The sequence below is a fragment of the Schistocerca piceifrons genome, chromosome 2 (assembly GCF_021461385.2).
Source record: "Schistocerca piceifrons isolate TAMUIC-IGC-003096 chromosome 2, iqSchPice1.1, whole genome shotgun sequence".
NCBI lineage: Eukaryota > Metazoa > Arthropoda > Insecta > Orthoptera > Acrididae > Schistocerca > Schistocerca piceifrons.
In genome coordinates this window covers 389114005-389133989 of record NC_060139.1, presented here as the reverse complement: position 1 = coordinate 389133989, position 19985 = coordinate 389114005, and the positions used below count along the sequence as shown (strand labels likewise).

The following is a 19985-nucleotide window of genomic DNA, read 5'->3' as shown; positions in this document are numbered from 1 at the left end:
AAGGACTGGCCATCTTCAGTACATGAAACCATGGTAGATGTAGACAGCATAGATGATGATTGGCTCATTGCGAGAAAATCCCCATGACTGCCAGAGTCTCTGATGGCATGCTCCTTCCAAATGGGGGCCCCTTCACAGGGGTGTGCACCCGCCTTAGGTGATTGTTCACACCTCAGGTCACACCTCCCGAACACCTGACAGAGGGACCAATGGACAATCAGGGCGGGTTACAGCTCAGGCAATCACCCCTCCCTGGGCCTGGCCTGTACCATGGGGTACATGCGAAACCTACCTGTCGACCCGGGGCCGTGAATTATGCGTTACCCAGTTAGCTGTTAAACGCCAGAAACAGCCTTTAGAAGTGCCTAGGGAGGAAGAAGAAAAAGAGGAGCCTTGAACACTGAAGTGGAGGCAGGATAGGAGAAGGTGAATGAAGAAAGAAAAGAGGAATAAAAAAACAGTGTCTTATGTCAGCTACGGACAATGTGAAACATTCGCAAAAACACCCCAGAAATGTTCCCCAAGGGAGGGGAAAAAGAATAGCATGAGGATAGACATGCAGCATGGAAGGAAAAAGATGCCGCAAAGGCTGGGGGCCCACAGTAGCCAAACACGAACTCGCCAAAGAGCAGGAAGTCCCCTGGGGTGAGAGATTAAGAGCGGTCTGTGCCCCAGTTGGTATTGCTGAGGTACTGAGGAGCATTGAGGTGCGACCAAAATGTCCGCTTTACTTGACAAAGATAAGGAAGCCATGACAACAGGGAAAAAAAAAAAAAAAAAAAAAAAATTGACCACATTGAGGGACTGCCGATTAAGGTACAGATCCAAATGGGGATGGAGTGTACAATGAAAAATACACAACACAGATCTTGGTGACTGAAAAATAGAAGCCATGAGTGAGAGCCCAAGACTGTACTCTATGTGTTTTGCTACCTGCAGTTTGCGTCCAGCAATGCCCATCGCAGACGAACAAAAAGAACTGCAAAAATCATCAGTATACAAAGAGGGGGACATCATAGATGCCACAACTGCTACCACACCCCATTGATAGCCACTAAAAAGAGAGGGATACTTGAAACAGAACACTGCAGAGCCCCATTCCCCTGCAGATAGGTGGCACTATGGGAGGAATCCACTGTTCCTGAAACATGAAAGAAAATTCCAGACAAAAATCAGGAGTAGGCCGCAGAGGTCCCACTCATATAAGGTGGCAAGGATGTGGTGGCGCCATTTAGTATCATAAGCTTTATGCACATTGAAGAAAGTTGCAACGAGGTGTTGACATCGAGCAAAAGTCATCTGAATAGCAGATTCCAGGTAGACTAAGTTATCTCCAATAGAAAGGCCTTGGAGAAAACCAGCCAGTGTCAAAACCAGAAGGCCCTGGTATTCAAGGACTTACCATATATTCAAGTAATTTGCAGAGGGCATTGGTTAAACTGATTGGGTGATAGCAGTCCATCTGAAGAGGTAGGTTACTTATTTGAAAGCTGGAATAATGATACTCTCTCAGCACTGGGAATGGAATTCCCCCTTGCTCCATGGACAGTCAAAAAGGGCAAGTGTATGACATTGGCTAGCTACCAAAAAGTCTGAATCATTTGGTTGTGCACCCGGTCCAGTCCAGGAGCTGTTTCGGGGCAGAGAGCAATGACACTGGTGAAACCCTACTCACTAAATTGGGCATTATACGGCTCCAGCGGGGAACAAAACATAAAGGAAGTCATTCCAGACAGTGTTTCAAAAGACAGAATGTGGGCGGATAGTGGACCGATGTTGAGGTCTAAATAAAATGCTCAGCTATAGATTCTGGGCTCGTGAGGGTAACACAATTCCAGGAAATTCCCGAGACCTGTACAATGGCAGCAGCTAAAAATGTGCATACCTTTGCCATACCTGCAAAGAGGGAGTATGTGGGTCTATGGCAGCAACATACCGCTCCCAACAAATCTGTTTCTGGCATTTAATAAGATAATGGACCTAGGCACAAAGCCATTTAAAGGCCAGGAGGAGGTCAAGAGATGGATGATGTTTGTAGCATTGGAAGGCACAATGGCTGTCTCTGATAGTCACAGAAATTTCGGGGGACCGGCAACAGACAGTCTCCTATCAGGAAGCACACGAGGAACAACAATCACTGAAGCAGCTGCCAAAAGGATGGCATCGGTCAAACTCTGTATGGACTTTCCAATGCCGTCATGTGGTGGAGAGGATGGGACGGCAGCTACATTAGTAAAGGCCCACCAGCCAAGTGGTGTTGAAGAAAGATAAGATGATCAGAAATGATTGCTGTTGCACAAATTGTCATAAACTCCCCACTTAATGGAGGGGCGAATCCAGGACTACAGATGGAGAGATCAATGACCAATCAAGTGCTGTGTCCCACACTAAAGAGTGTGGGGGCTCCAGTGTTGAGAAGACAGAGACCCAGTCCTGCCAGCAGGTCTACAACAATCCTGCTCTGGCCACTGGTTGTAGTACCACTCCACAGTGGGTTATGGGTGTTAAAATCCCTGAGGAGAAGGAAGGTGGGAGAGAGCTTTCAAAGGAGTATAAGAGCAACAGGAACCATAGCAAGCCAGTCAGGGGGGAGATAAAAATTTCATATTGTTACTGCAGAGTCTAAATGGATCCCAACAGCAACACCTTCCAGCGCAGTATGCAGGGAAACCCGAGAATGCAGAAGCCCTGGAAGCCATGGGGAGTCAGCAAATGAGTTCCCACAAAATGATATTACTGCAATACACCACAAGCTACAGAGCAGACAAAAAGAAAGAAAGGCTGCAGTTCCGGAAGGTGACTATAATATAATTACAGCTCCATTGAAGGAGAGTAGTACACAAGAGGCTGCATGGATGACAAACTGGCAACTGTGCCCATCAGTGTCCATCACCGGTAGAGAGAGAGAAACATCCGTGAATCTAAGATCAGACCCCAACTGAGAGGGAGCGATCAGCACCCTCCTCCCCCTCGCCCCCTGGGATGTCAGGGGGAGAATGGGAGGAGCCTGTTCTGAGACTTGTGCATCTTCTTTTTCTCCTCCTCCTGCTTCTCCTCCTCAGGGCAAAAGGAGGTATGGTTGGGGAGAGAACAAGTCACAGCAATATCAGAATCTGAAAGAGAACGAGTGACCTTGAGGCTCTGAGAATGGGCCCTGCATCCGACTCAAAGTAACAGGCTCCTTGTCCTGGAAACGATAGGAAGGGTGGCTCTTAGAGAGAGCCCCATCTCCAGTGAGTGTCACAAAAGAGGGTTTCCCTTCCGGCTGAGCAGAAGCAAAGGCAGACATTAAAGACACTGGGTGGAGGTGGTCAGATTTCTGTCAGGCCTCACAGTAGGATCGATGGTCGAAAGTTTTGAATTCCTGAATCTTTCTTTCCTTTTTATAGACAGGGCAGTCCAGCGAGTGAGGAGAACGTGGGCCCAAATAGTTCATGCAGTTGGGTGGTGGGGTACAAGAACTTGCAACATGGAGGGGGCAGATGCAATCACTGCAAATAGGATTCGCCTCACATTGCAACGACGTATGACCAAAACAGAGACACCGGAAACAGTGCAGGGGAGGTTGGACAAAGTGCTTCACATTGCAATTGTAAACCATAACTTTGACTTCTGCTGGAAGGGTATCCCCCTCAAAAGCCAGGATGAAAGCACTGGTATCAACAAGATTGTCCGTAAGACCTCTCTGGACTCACCTGATTAAATGAATGCCCGCAATGCCAGATTAGTCCCGAGTTCATCATCAGATTGAATGTGGTGGACTCCATGGAAGATAATACCCTGGGTCATATTTAAAGACTCGTGAGGAGTGATGCTCATCGAGACGTCACGTAAGTGTTCGCAAGTATGAAGGGAAGCCAACTGACCGGTAGAAGTGGTTGTAATCAGTACGGAACCAGAATGCACCTTACTTAGTGAGTCAACTGCACTAAACTTATCTTCAATATGTTCTACAAAAGAGAGTGTTTTGGTAGTGGCAAAAGTCTCCCCCATCTGTCCTGACACAAACCAAGTAATGGGGAAAGGGTTTTGCCCCAAGCCGGCAGGCCTTGTCCTACTTTAAGGGAGTGGCCAGATGAGAAGGCAATGGAAACAAAACTAGGGGCAGAGAGAGAACTGCTACTATCTGAAGAGATGGCCATCGAAGACTGGCGAGAAGTATGGAGCTTAGCACGCTCAATGTGCAGTGTCTGGCCTGGTACCACCCACTCTGATCATGGGCTCTCCCCCTGAATGCCACCCAGCCGCAGCATGGACCACCTGGCACAGTGGTGTTGCCAGGAGTTTTGATGCCCCAAAGAGACGAACAACCATTCCTAGTCATACATGAGGCAGTGACAGCTCGGTACCAGAAGTGTGATCCCTGTGTTGTCAGGGGGGTCAGCAACATGGGTACATAATAATCCCACTACAGGGCTGGCCACACTTGCTGGTTACCTAACAAGGAAGAGGGGTTGGGGTACTGCAGTGGAGAAGAGATGGGGGTGGGGATGAATCCACACCAGAGATGCTTGGGATAGAGGTCATCCTCAAATGACTTGCACTATGGAAACAATTTAGAATAGGAGGTCAAACCTTAAGGGGGACCAAGAGCGAAAGGGAATAGCCAAACTGAGGGAATAGCTGGGTCGTCGCGAAGGGAAACACTGAGGGAGAAAGAGTGAGGTGGGGGGGGGGGGGGGGGGGGGGTTGCGCAGGAGGGGGAAGAGAGCTAGGATGTGAAGGTGTGGATATGGGATTAGGAATACAGCCAGGGGAAGAAAGAAGGCTGCAATAGCTCGAGGCCCTGTGCATGCCCCACACATACCCACAGAAGAGCCATGGCCCATTTTGGGGGGGGGGGGGGGGGGGGTGTTATTATTTTAGCAAGTCTTAGCTGCGTCAAAGTAGCTGATTAATACTTTCAAGACCACAATAATAGTGACTGACGACAGGTGTACTACTAAGTTGTTTTTTGGAGGGATCAGAAGTACCAGAATTGGATGTGATGACTGGGAAATCTGCTTTTGAACTAAGCTACTGGGGTAACTACTTCCAGTGAAGGCTGAGGTGAGAATGGTGGAGCACTGCTGCAAAGAGTCTGCATCTGAACAAATAAGTTTGTCTCCAATGCCAAGGCTGTACAAGAACAAATGTTTGAGATGGAAAGGATAGCAACTGTCAAAATATAAGTCCATGTCAAATGTTCCATCCCATACAGCCTCAGTATTTGAGGCAAACATACTTGTTGAGCAATACAAAACCATTCCAACTATTCTCATCTCAGCCTTTACTGGATATAATTATCCCACCAGAGTAGTTCAACAGCAGATTTCCTGGGCCAACACATCCAATCCTGGTACTGCTGATCCCTCCAAAACAGCTTACGAGTACACTTCTTGTCACTCAGTATTATCCTGGGCTCAAAAGTATTATTAGCTACTTTGACAAGGTTAAGAGTCCCTAAAATTATGCCTTGAAATGGGGTTCATTCTTTCGAACATTTTGACCACCAGTGCTTTTCCTTCATCCCTGTTCCTTCCCCTTCAATCCTCTACCACAAGAAGGAGCCACTGCCTCCTAAAAGCTTGCACATTTACTTAACCTTTGTGTGTGTCTTTTCCTGTCATGCCTTGGTGAGTATATTTTATCCATTCAATTACAGGATACAATCTTAGGATAGTTTTAGTAACTGCATTGGTCTCCTGCTTTCATGATCTATTACGTCTAATAATCCTTCCACTGTCAAATTCCTCTGTCATCTGCCATGCTGTGCGTAGCTTCTCCCCCTCACTTTTAAACTTGAAAGGAAGTCCTAAGCATTGATTTTAATTAAAGTTAACATTATTACTGATCAAAGGAAAGATAAAATATATAAATGGTGACTTATGATGCCATAAAGGGGAAAACAGCCATTGAAATGTAATAATACAATCAAAGAAAGCATTATAGGCAGTACCCTAATGGAAGAAGTTGCTTGTTATTGCAAAGAAGAAAATCAACAGGGTGTAACAGACACTTCAAGGACCCCATCATGTTTTATTTTTCAGATTTGTCTACATAAATAAAAGCTAATCCTTAATTAGTGCTTGGAAACTGTCATGATGGCACTAGGATAGAAACTATAAGAGTACAAGTGACAGCTACAGAAAATTTCCACAACGCTTCTGTAGAACGATCTGAAAATTTATTACCAATCTGTATTGCTGTGACTGCACAATGTAGTCATTTCGGAACTTTTTTTGTTTTTCACATTTTTCTACATATTTTATTTCTCATATTGTATCTTCTCTTACACCATTTCTTTCTGTCATGTTAGTCAATGGGTCTCTTCCATTGTTTTTACTATTGTCCCATGGACCAGTTTTATCCACATTCTTTGGTACTTTTCATATTGCTTCCCGTGGGATGCAATTCTTTTTAAACAGTATTTTCATGAATTCCTTTCTGATAACTTTAAACCCAATGTTCTCTTACATAAATGAAAAATAATGTTTGATGTAAACACAGCTTCAGAGTAAGTTTACTGCTGTCCGTAAGTTCACCAGTCGGAAAATAAAAGATTAAGATGTAGCCTACAAAGTTTTGGCTTCCAGAAAATATTTAATTCCATACCAACATTTATTTAAGGATGGGTAAAAGAACTGGCAAGACCAAGACCATAAAACAAAATTGCAGAAAGTGGGTAATAGTCTTTAAAGAATGTCATATATGAAGTGGAAAACCATGAGCTCCTAGTCTCAGAGGTAATCATTACTTAAGTAAAACACAAATGAAAGAACAAATGGAGACAATTAGCATACAGTATATCAACAGAGTCAGAAGTGGTGAAAAGTACACAACAACAATTTGATAATTTCAGAATGAGAAAATTAGATCAATTTAATGAGCTAGAGTACAAATACCAAGGCAAACGTGCACAGACCTCTTCACCTAGAATATGCCAGCTGGACATACACATACAGAGGCACACACTTCTTCGCCTAGAATATGCTAGCTGGACACAAAATGCCAGAATTGCCATTCAGCAGGTGGACTAGGATGAGGGTTGTGTCAAATGGGGCAGACTGAAGGAGAAAGAGGCAGGAAGCAGGACAACGAACTGGGTGGGGATGGATAGTTAGTGAGGTGTGGGGCATGAAGATGACATGAAACCATGGACTGGGGGGGGGAGGGGGGGGGGGGGCTGACAGGACAGAGGAAGGAAAAACTGGTGGGTAGAGGGTGTGGGGATAGTGGATTATCAGGGACTGAGCATAGGATGTGCTGCAACGATAACTCTCAACAACATAGTTCATAAAATGAGGGAATGATCCAGATGACACAGGACGGAAAGCAGCTACTGAATTTAAGCACGTTGTGTCCAGCAGCAGGTTGTGCCACTGGGTTGTCAATTTATTTCTTGGCAACAGTTTGGTGGTGGCCATTCATTCTGGTGGACAGCTGGTTGGTGGTCAAGCTCACATAAAACACTGTGCAGTGATTACAGCATAGCTGGTATATGACATGGTTGCTTTCACTGCTGGTCTTGCCTCTGACAGAATAGGATAAGTCTGTGACAGGAATGGAGTATGATGTGCTGGGTGGGTGAACTGAGCAGGTCTCCCACCTGGGTCTCCCACAGGGATATCACCCCAGTGGCAATAGGTTGGGAGTGGTAGTGACACAGTGATGGCCGACGATGTTTAGGTTCGGTGTGTGACGGAATACCACTTTGGGATGGGTAGGAAGGATCTTGGGTAGGATGCCCATCATTTCCAGGCACGATAATAGATAATTAAAGCACTGGTGAAGTATATAGATCAGTTGTTCTAGTCCAGGATGATACTGAATGATGTGGGACGTGCTCCTTGTGAGCGGTGGGGATGTAAGAGTGCGTGTGGTTATGGCACATGAAATCTGTTTGTGGATTAGCTCTATGAGGGGAGGGGGTGACTGGGGAGTAGTACTAATGCATGTCTATGAAGGCCTTTGTAAGACCTTCAGCATACTGGGCAAGGGAATTCTCATCACTGCAGATATGCCATATACGAATGGCAGGCTGTATTGGAGTGATTTTTCATTGTGGAAAGGTGACAGCTGCAAAAAAAATTCAGATACTATAAGTGGTTTGTGGGTTTAATATGGACAGAGGAGTGAATGGAGTCATCAGAGATGTGGAGATATACACCTATACAGGTGGCATGTCGGGTTCAGGAGGACCTGGTGAAATGGATGGGAGAGAATGTGTTGAGGTTGTGGAAGAATGAGGATAGTCTTTTCACCCTAGGTCCAGGTCAAAGATATCATCAATGAACCTAAACTAGACAAGTAGTTTTGGGAATGTTTCCTCTACATGGCCACAAACAGACTGGCACAGGATGGTGCCACGCAGATCACCATGATTGTGCCTCGAGTTTGTTTATACACTTTCCCCTCAAAGAGGAAGCAGTTGGATGTGAGGATATACTTGGTAAGGTTCATGAGGAATCAGGTAGTGAGTTTGGAGTCAGGACGTTGCGAGAAGTAGGGTTCAATAGGATCAAGGAAATTGGTATGAGGTAAGTTGATGCATAGGGAGATAGCATCAACAGTGAGGAGTAAAGATCCGGGACATAACGGGGTGGAGATGGTCAAGAGTCAGTGAAGAACGTATGTAGTGGGTGTCTTTTTGATGTGAGAGGTTAGGCCTTGGGCAATTAGTTGGGGACTATAGCTCAACAAAAGCAAAAATTCTTTAAGGAGTGAACAGTAACTAGCTACAATGTGGTGTCCAGGAATGTTGGTTTGTGGATTGTGGAAAGCATTTAGAAGATGGATATGCAAGGGATCACTGGGGCAAGGAGCAAGATGGACTCAGGAGAGAGATTCTGGGATGGACTTAAGATTTCGGTAGGGGAGCAGGTTATGTTGGACTTCTGTGATGGAATCGCTATGGAAAGCTTGCAGGTGGGAGAGTCAGTCAGTCTGCAGAGCTTCCTGTCAGATGATCACTGTGATTCACCACTGCAGTGATGGAGCCTTTGTTCTGTAGGAAGAAGAGCAATTGTGATCTGTCTTGAGGTTGTGTATGGCTGTTCAGTCCTCTGTTAAAAGGTCTGGATTATTGGGAAGGGACTTGTGGGAGGTTGGTGAAGCCAAGTTTGAGGTAAGGAATTCTGGAAGATGACCAGGGGGTGGTTAGGTATGAGAGGTGTATGGTCAGGGCTGAAAAGTGTTATGCACTGGGACAGGCAAGATTTAATGTTGAGATTTGGTTGGTTTTGTTTGGAAGGATTGGTAGTGAAGTGATGTTTCCACTGTAGGAATGGTGAGGAGAGGAGTAGGTCTTTCAGGAGTCCAACATGGTTAAACTTGGATGTGAGGCTGGAGATGGGACCTTTGGATAGAACTGAAATGTCTGTAGGATCTAGGTGGTTGGTGGAAAGTTTAGCAACAACGTTTTGTGTCTGGGTTCTGTATTTCACTGAATGTCGGGTGGGAGCTATGGAGGATGTGGCACACTGAAAAGGTCAGTAAGGTAGAGCCTGGATGTTCCGAGTAGTTAATGAGGGTTCATCATGGGCAGGATAGTTGTTGATTGGTAATGGTCATTCAAGGAGGGAGTGGGTTGTTAACAAGTTTGATAATTTGGAGGTGGTGTCTGGAATGATCTTTCAGGTGGAGGAGATTAAGGGTTTCAATTTTGGATATGTGATGTATGTAGTTATGACTGCACAGCAACTATGTGTTGCAGAGAGAACAGAGGTGGTTCTGGGAAACCAGTGTGTGTGTGTGTGTGTGTGTGTGTGAGAGAGAGAGAGAGAGAGAGAGAGAGAGAGAGAGAGAGAGAGAGAGAGAGAGAGAGAGAGAGCGCTTATGCACTTCAGTTTGCCACGTCCGCCAAAGCTCCTACCCCACATTCAATGAAATACAGAACACAAACACAAAACATTGTTGCTAAACTTTCCACCAACCACCTAAATCCTACAGAATGCATTCACACTTGCTAGCTCATCAATGGATATCATCCGAAAGCTAGCAGTTTTAATTTTCTTTTTGTGTGCTTGCCGATGACTCAACACTTCTGCTACTTAGTGACTGGTTCCTTTTACTCTTTTTGATGTGAGAGGTTAGGCCTTGGGCAATTAGTTGGGGACTATAGCTCAACAAAAGCAAAAATTCTTTAAGGAGTGAACAGTAACTAGCTACAATGTGGTGTCCAGGAATGTTGGTTTGTGGATTGTGGAAAGCATTTAGAAGATGGATATGCAAGGGATCACTGGGGCAAGGAGCAAGATGGACTCAGGAGAGAGATTCTGGGATGGACTTAAGATTTCGGTAGGGGAGCAGGTTATGTTGGACTTCTGTGATGGAATCGCTATGGAAAGCTTGCAGGTGGGAGAGTCAGTCAGTCTGCAGAGCTTCCTGTCAGATGATCACTGTGATTCACCACTGCAGTGATGGAGCCTTTGTTCTGTAGGAAGAAGAGCAATTGTGATCTGTCTTGAGGTTGTGTATGGCTGTTCAGTCCTCTGTTAAAAGGTCTGGATTATTGGGAAGGGACTTGTGGGAGGTTGGTGAAGCCAAGTTTGAGGTAAGGAATTCTGGAAGATGACCAGGGGGTGGTTAGGTATGAGAGGTGTACGGTCAGGGCTGAAAAGTGTTATGCACTGGGACAGGCAAGATTTAATGTTGAGATTTGGTTGGTTTTGTTTGGAAGGATTGGTAGTGAAGTGATGTTTCCACTGTAGGAATGGTGAGGAGAGGAGTAGGTCTTTCAGGAGTCCAACATGGTTAAACTTGGATGTGAGGCTGGAGATGGGACCTTTGGATAGAACTGAAATGTCTGTAGGATCTAGGTGGTTGGTGGAAAGTTTAGCAACAACGTTTTGTGTCTGGGTTCTGTATTTCACTGAATGTCGGGTGGGAGCTATGGAGGATGTGGCACACTGAAAAGGTCAGTAAGGTAGAGCCTGGATGTTCCGAGTAGTTAATGAGGGTTCATCATGGGCAGGATAGTTGTTGATTGGTAATGGTCATTCAAGGAGGGAGTGGGTTGTTAACAAGTTTGATAATTTGGAGGTGGTGTCTGGAATGATCTTTCAGGTGGAGGAGATTAAGGGTTTCAATTTTGGATATGTGATGTATGTAGTTATGACTGCACAGCAACTATGTGTTGCAGAGAGAACAGAGGTGGTTCTGGGAAACCAGTGTGTGTGTGTGTGTGTGTGTGTGTGTGTGTGTGTGTGTGTGTGTGAGAGAGAGAGAGAGAGAGAGAGAGAGAGAGAGAGAGAGAGAGAGAGAGAGAGCGCTTATGCACTTCAGTTTGCCACGTCCGCCAAAGCTCCTACCCCACATTCAATGAAATACAGAACACAAACACAAAACATTGTTGCTAAACTTTCCACCAACCACCTAAATCCTACAGAATGCATTCACACTTGCTAGCTCATCAATGGATATCATCCGAAAGCTAGCAGTTTTAATTTTCTTTTTGTGTGCTTGCCGATGACTCAACACTTCTGCTACTTAGTGACTGGTTCCTTTTACTCCTAAATTTTTTATAGCTATAAGATGAGTCACATTTAGTGTGTGTGTGTCACAGAATGTGCTGATCATTACAAGATTTCTTTTGTCACATCATGATCATCATCATACACCTCCTTATTTCTATAACTTATTTATTCCCCTTAGTTCAAATTTTCCTATTTGATGAAATACTGGGCTTCCTTTCTGTTTTGCCACATTGTGGTGATGTCAGGGTTCATACACATACTGTATTTATCCAACTATAAGATGAGAGCACATCTCTAACAAAGCTCTCGCATGCCTTTTGAAAATAAATGAAGCCAATGTGAGTTTCCACATGGAATTCTCTTCTTTTCTCAATCACTTGATTCACTACCAAAATGGCATCTACTGTAGAGCAGCCCCGTGTAAAGCTCATCTGCTCTTTGCTGATGTTTATGTATGCTATGCCCATAATCCTATATTGATTATTCTGGAGTATATTTTGTGGGCACTGACCTGTAAACTGATATCCCTATAATTTTCACATTCACTCCTGTCACCTTTCTTGTAAATAAGAACGATGCTCATGTTAAGCCACTTCACAGGTATTCTTCACTGTATCCAACACATATTCGGCAGAGGTGAGAGTTAACATGCAGAAGGTTCCATCATATTTCCATCACAATGCATAACCCCTTCCATTCCTGCTCCTCTTCTGTTTTTTAAGGCTTTGACTGTTCTGAGAATCTCCTCAAGAGGTTCTTCTGTGTATGTCTCTTCCTCAGATATGCTTTTCAACAGCCTCTTGTATTATTTCAGTCTAGATCTTCACACCTTCCTTTCTCTGAAATTTTCTTTTCTTTCCTAGAACTTTGTTTGCAACTCTCTCTCTCTCTCTCTCTCTCTATTTACAGCATTTGCAATGCTCTTCCATTTCTCCTCTGAAATTTTTGTTTCTCTTTGCTGACCTTACAAAAGAAGAAAGTAATCACCAATTCTACTCATTTCTAAAGGAGACAAATTAATTCTTACATAAATACATGGGTTGGAACTTTAACAGTGGCAACTACTTACTTACAGCTCATACAAAATAGATACATGTTTCAAAGTTTTACTGACCTTCAAAGTAGTCACCAGCATTGTGTATAACCCATTGCCAGTGATATGGAAGTTGTAGAATACTATTAGCAGTGCCAGTTGTGTTGACAGTCGCAATGGCGCAGTCTATTGCCCGATGAATTTGTAGCAAGCGAATGCTATGAAGTGTTTCTTTCAGTTTAGAAATCAAGTTGAACTCACCAGGGCTTAAGTCAGGGGTGTGCAGTAGGTGGTATAGCACTTAGCAGCACCACCAGTCAAACAAATCAGTAACAGCTTGCACTGCACTTCATGGCATTTGCTTGCTACAAATTCATCGGGCAATAGACTGCGCTGTAGCAACTGTCAACACAACTGGCACTGCTAAGAGTATCCTACAACTTCGACATCACTGGCAACGGATTATACACAATGCTTGTGACTACTTTGAAGGTCAGTAAAACTTTGAAACATGTATCTATTTTGTACGAGCTGTAAATAAATAGTTGCCACTATTGAAGTTCCAACCCTCATACGTTTGCAGAGAACATTTGAAATGCGGAACAGTAAATGAAACATGACGTTCAGCAAAGGTGCTAAAGCAGCTACTGCTTAACACTACTGTTGATTACTGAAATTGGTAACTAATTATGAAATGTACTGTTAGCTCTAAGTGGTCTGATTTCTGCCGATTAACTATTTGGAAACTGAGAGGACAATGTGTTGTTATTTAGTTTGCTTGGACTGTCAAATGTAGCGACTGATAATGCAAGCAAATCGCAGTTGTGAATGTTGAGAACCATTGATTTACAAGTTTTCAGTTCACAGTTGATTCATGGAGACAATACAAAACTAATTTCCAGTCAATGATGGTTCATAAAGCAGGGCCAACAAATGTGTCCAACAGGAATAAAATTTGGTCTCACAGGAGCTAATGTTTGTATGTGGCATCAGATACATCAAAACTGTTTATAATAAATAGTGTTAATTTTTTTAGGTGGATGAGTGATTTCTGAAGAAATCTCTTCAAATACAGACTGACTTTCATGTTACTAATAAAGACTGACCCCAAAACAGTGATGCTTTGAAGGAATAAACTGCCTATATCCACAACGTGCTTTATGGCAACAGAGATTTGTCACTTTCTTTTTGTAGCACACAAATTTATCTGAATTTACGTACTAACTGCTCCATAATAATCTGTACTTACAACAATATCATGTTCTCGCCTACAGAGTGAGGAAATTTCAACAAAATATCAAATCTCTTTCTGAAACAAGTTTTCAATTGAACAAATTCAAGTGCTTCACTTCAATATACTATTTATTCTTTTCAGTTTCAAAACTACAAACCGAGAAAACAAAATGAGTAAACAGCTTAAAATTACATAAGTACGCTAAACTTCTAAGAAGATAGATATTATGTGCATCTGTATTGGCTGTAAACTAAGACCTAATAACTGGAGCATACTAATGTTTTTGTTAAGAAATCAAAACTTTTTAGGCACATCTAAAATATTCTTCCTGGTCCACCATTTCTTAAGTGTTGGTAATCAGGATGCAATCAATTTCTTCTCACACTTTCCTACACTGAACATTATTATTCTTTTCCTTAGTTAAAATAAAAGTTGACAGAGTACCAGTTGAAGTAATGTGGCACAGACAGCAAAGTCCTCTCCAGTAATTGTAAGCCGATGGTGAAACAAGAATCAGATTGTCTTATCAACGACAAAAATTAGCAACGCTTTATTATTTACTCAAGTTATCCATGCCCCATTTTGAAAACAATCTAAATACATTTAACTTGACATAGTGAAATACACTATATTAATTTACTGCCCAACTCCTCACAAGGGATAAAATGTACCCAAAGTAAAATGAACACAGTAAAACAAGAAAAACAAATACCACATTTTAGCAAGTTCAACATAATAAAAATACTGTTATCACTAATAATGCTATTTACTTGCTGAGATTAGCAGGCAAGGTGCAAGAAACTGGGATTCAATAAATTACACATTCCAAAGAAGCATATGCTTCCTAATTAACTTTATACATGTCAGTGAGAGAGAATAATATATTGTATAATCAACGATGTTATATATTACTCTAAAAAAGCACATAGGTGTAACAAATGCTTACCAAGAATTGCCTGATCACTATCGTCATCAAGCTGAAGTTTATCTTGTAAGGTGTCAGCTATTGCCCTAGAGGTTGCAAATGAGGGTAACTTCTCTCTTAAAGGTTCACCACCTGCTCTTGCTAATGGAACATCCCCAGTGAACATGTCATCACATCTGACAGCAAAATCACCCTAGAGAAAGACATTTACACCATCAGTATCAAAGATACAACATTTCTTATTTAGCACATCAAAGACTTGCAGTGAATACTAAATTCTACACCTGTAGCAGCAATATCCCTAAACTCTGCTTAATACCTACCAGAGAAGATAAAGGTGTATAAATGAATTGTTTTTAAGGTTTCCAGCTGGAGGTAGTAAAGCCATCTAAGATATTATCAGAATTATGAAGACAATAAAAAACAACAAAACTTCAGAAACAGATAACATTAATTAAATATGGAGGGAGGGCATGTATGGAGGCATTGTCTAAACTGACAGTATAGATGTGGAAGGAGGACAAAAAGCCAAACGCACAGAATGAGACGATCATTCACTTCTTGGCAGTGAAGCTTATTCACCTCGGTACCTCGTTTGTATGAGATTTGATGGGGAATATTTCTTGTCAATGAGACCTCAGTTTTTTTGTCGAGCATTAAAGGACAAGTCTGGGAAGGTGGAGGGCTTGTCCAAAATGTGGTCAGTATCGGTCTTGATCAAAAAAGCATCCTCTTCCCAGTCACGGGCACTATTTGCCTGTGACAAGCTGGGGGATGTTTCTGTTTCCATCATGCCCCATAAGATCTTAAATATGATCCAGGGTATCATATTTCACAGGGACCTTCTTTTGCAGTCTGACGATGAGCGCGTGCCAATTTAGAGTGGTGAGGTGTCCATTTCATCTGGCGCGTCTACCAGGGTCTGAGGGATAATCAGGTTGCCACAGGTGCCTTCATCTTGGCCTTTGAGGGTGACACATTACCTGAGAAGGTCAAGGTGATGGTCTACCACTGTGACGTAAAGCCATATGCCCATCCTCCGATGCGGTGCTTTAAGTTCTGGAAGTTCAGCCATATGCCTTCCTGTTGTATTACCAACGTCACCTGTCGGGATTGTGGACGTCTTTCATATCCCAGTACTCCCTGAGCCCCGCCTCCCATCTGTGTCAAATGCGGAGAGCATCATTCATCTTGCTCGCCATACTGCAGGATTCTCAAGAAAGAAAAATAATGGAATACAAGACCCTGAACCGACTGACATATACTGAGGCTAAGAGAAAATATAAAAGGCTACAACATCCTGTGCATATGACGTCGACCTATGCCATCGCGTACAGTGGGCTCTCAGAGCCATCACACTCCACCTGCCCCCTTGATGGTGGTATTTGGGGGGGGGGGGGATTCCCTCCCAGTTGCTCCTGCCAGGAAGGGGTCCCTTGGGTCACCCCCTTCGCAGGTTCCTACCAGTGGCAAAGCTAACACCCATCAGTGACTGGAGCAACCACAGATAGCTGGTCGAAGGGCTTCACGGTCATCCTCAGTCCCTGAGACTGAATCAGTGAAGCCCTCGCAACCGTACAAACCTAAGGAGCAGCGAGAGAAACCTAAAAAGAAAAATGACCCCCAAGAACCAAGGCACCACACCACCACTACTACCTACAAGACCTGTGTCTGAGGATGGGTGGTGACTCTGGCGTCTGCAGAGAACCTAGATCTCACTGGGCCCTCAGACACAATGGATGTCAATTGCACAGTTACCCATCGGGTGGCAGCAGGTGACCTTGAGGCGTAGACCGCCTCGTTGAGTGTTTCATGCCTTCCCAGTCTCACGATCACTTAATCCTCCAGTGGAATTGCAGCGGTTTTTCCACCACATGGCTGAGCTATGGCATCTGTTAAGCTTTACACCTGCTTTCTGCATTGCTCTGCAGGAAACCTAGGTCCTGGCAATGCGGACCCTGCCCTCCGCGGCTATAAGGGATATCAGAGGAACCATAGCGACTATAATAGTGTGTCAGGTGGAATTTGCATATATGTCCTGAACTCAGTACGGTGTGAACCTGTGCCCTTTCAAAGCCCTCTTGAAGCTGTGGCTGTCAGGATAAGGACGGCACATGAAGTAACTGTGTGCAATGTACATCTTCCTCCAGATTGTGCAGTACCTCTGAACATATTGGCTGCACTGATTGATCAACTCCCTAAACCTTTACTACTCTTGGGAGATTTTAACGTGCATAACCCCTTGTGGGGTGGCGCCATGCTTGCTGGCCGAGGAAGGGAGGTCAAAAATTTCCTGTCATAACTCGGCCTCTGCCTCCTAAACACACATTTCAGTGTGGCACGTGGCACATATTCGGCCATTGATCTCTCGGTTTGCAGTCCTGGCCTTCTCCCATCTATCCACTGGAGAGCACATGACGACCTGTATGGTGGTGACCACTTCCCTGTCTTCCTGTCACCCAGCGTCATGCCCACGGACGCCTACCCAGATGGGCTTTAAATAAGGCAGACTGGGAAGCCTTCACTTCTGTTCTCATCACTGAATCTCCCACACATGGTGCCATCGATGTTGTCGTTGAGCAGGTCACTACAATTATTATTTCTGCGGCAGAAAACGTGATCCCTCGTTCCTTAGGGTGCCCCTAGTGAAAGACAGATCCTTGGTGGTTGCCGGAAGTCGCTGAGGCAATTAAAGACCATCAGCGTGCTCTACAGCGACATAAGCGGCACCCTTCCCTAGAGCACTTAATAGCCTTTAAGTGCCTCCGTGTCTGTGTTCACCAGCTTATAAAACGACAGAAACAGGAGTGTTGGGAGAGGTATGTGTCAACCATTGGGTGCCATACATCACCTTACCAAGTCTGGATGAAGATCAGACATCTTTTTGGGTACCAGACTCCAACATGTGTCCCTGGCATTAACATCAATGGTGTGTTATCTGCTAGTGCAAACGTGATTGTCGAGCACTTTGCTGAGCTCTTTGCTCGAGCCTCTGCGTCGGAGAACTATCCCCCAGCATTTTGCACCCTCGAACAGCGGATTCAATGGAAAGTCCTCTCGTTCACTACATGCTACAGTGAATCCTATAACGCCCCATTTACAGAGTGGGAGCTCCTCAGCGCCCCTGCTCATTGCCCTGACACAGCTCCTGAGCCGGATCAGATCCACAGTCAGACGATTAAACATCTCTCGTCTGACTACAAACGACATCTCCTCATCATCTTCAACCGGATGTAGTGCAATGACATCTTTCCATCGTAATGGCTGGAGAGCACCATAATTCTGGTGCTCAAATCCGGTCAAAACCCGCTTGATGTGGGTAGCTACAGGCCCATCAGCCTCACCAACTTTTTTTGTAAGCTGCTAGAATGTATGGTGTGTCGGTGGTTGGGTTTGGTCCTGGAGTCACGTGGCCCACTGGCTCCATGTCAGGGCAGCTTCCACAAGGGTCGCTCCACCACTAATGATCTTCTGTCCCTCGAGTCCGCCATCTGATCAGCCTTTTCCAGACGACAACATCTGGTTGCTGTCTTTTTTGACTTACGTAAAGCATACGACACAACCTGATGACAACATGTCCTTATTACATTGTATGAATGGGGTCTCTAGTACCCACTCCAGATTTTTATCCAAAACTTCCTGTCACTCTGTACTTTCTGTGTCCAAGTCAGTGCCTCCTATAGTTCTCCCCATGTTGAGGAGAATGGCGTTCCACAGGGCTCTGTATTGAGTGTATCTCTATTTTTAGTGGCCATTAATGGTGTAGCAGCAGCTGTAGGGCTGTCAGTCTCACGTTCTCTGTATGCGGATGACTTCTGCATTTCGAACTGCTGCTCCAGTACTGGTGTAGCTGAGCAGTGCCTACAGGGAGCCATCCACAAGGCGCAGTCATGGGCTCTAACCCACGGCTTCCAGTTTTCCGCCGCGAAGTCGTGTATTGTGCATTTGTGGCAATGTTGCACCATTCATCTAGAACCAGAACTTTACCTTAATGACGATCCCTTCACTGAAGCGGAAACATATCGATTCTGAGGACTGGTTTTAGACACCCGATTGACTTGGCTACCTTACCTTTGTCAGCTTAAGCGGAAGTGCTGGCAGCTCCTCGATGCCCTCCGCTGCCTGAGCAACACCAACTGGGGTGCAGATTGCTCTTTGCTGCTGCAGCTCTCCAGAGCCCTTGTTCAATTCTGCCTTGTTTATGGGAGTTTGGTTTACAGTTCGGCAGCGCCCTCAGTGTTGCATTTACTCGACCCAGTGCACCACTGTGGCGTTCGCCTAACGACACGAGCTTTTAGAATGAGTCCAGTGGCCAGTGTCCTGGTGGAGGCTGGAGTCCCTCCATTGAAGGTTAGGCATGCACAACTGCTTGCCAGTTACGTTGCACACGTTCGTAGTTCTCCTGCGCATCCAAATTACTGTCTCCTTTTCCCAACCACAGTGGGTCATCTCCCGCATCAGCGGCCCAGGTTAGGGCTTAAGATTGCAGTTGGCATCCGGTCCCTTCTGTCTGAACTGGAGTCCTTCCCGTTACCACCTCTGCTCGAGGTCCATTCACGTACACTTCCATGGTGTACACTTAGGCCGCAGATACTTCTGGACCTTTCACATGGCCCTAAGGACTCCATTAACCCTGCGGCTCTCCAATATAACTTCCTCTTCATTCTCATGTGCCGTGGCCGTGAAGTGGTTGACACTGACAGCTCGATGTACGATGGTCACGTAAACTTTGCATATGTTCATGGAGGAAATACTGAGCAGCACTCCTTGCCAGATGGTTGAAGTGTTTTCAGTGCAGAGCTGGCGACCATATCTTGTGCTCTTGAGCACATCCGCTCATGCCCTGGCAAGCCATTTCTCCTGTGTACTGACTCCTTGTGCAGCCTATAAGCTATCGACCAGTGCTATCCTCACCATCCTTTGGTAGCGTCCTTCCAGGGGTCCATCTATGCCCTGGAATGGTTCCGTCATTCAGTGGTGTTTGTGTGGACCCGAGGACACGTCGGAATCCTAGGCAATGAACTTGCCGACAGGCTGGCCTAACAGGCTACGCAGAAACCACATCTGGAGATGGACATCTCCAAAACTGATCTGAGTTCTGCTTACCTTGCAGTGTTATTTGGCTTTGGGAGATGGAATGGCATAACAGTACGCAGAACAAACTGCATGTCATTTAGGAGACTACAAATGTGTTAAGTCTTCCATGTGGTCCTCTTGCAGGGAAACAGTTGTCCTCTTCCGGCTCCGCATTGACCATACGTGGCTAACGTATGGTTACCTCCTCCATCGCGAGGACCCACCTCGGTGTAGCTGTAGGAGGTTACATACAGATAGTCA

At 44.8% G+C, this 19985-nt stretch overlaps 1 protein-coding gene across 3 annotated transcripts in view; it reads right to left on the bottom strand.

The window, feature by feature from the left end:
• LOC124776400 (axin) overlaps positions 1 to 19985 on the bottom strand; it is a 268089-nt gene that overhangs the window by 107328 nt on the left and 140776 nt on the right. For all 3 annotated transcript variants that reach the window (XM_047251377.1, XM_047251378.1, XM_047251379.1), the window contains one exon: positions 14670 to 14841. In XM_047251377.1, the coding sequence (XP_047107333.1) occupies positions 14670 to 14841 (172 nt within the window). The remainder of the gene's footprint in view (positions 1 to 14669; positions 14842 to 19985) is intronic.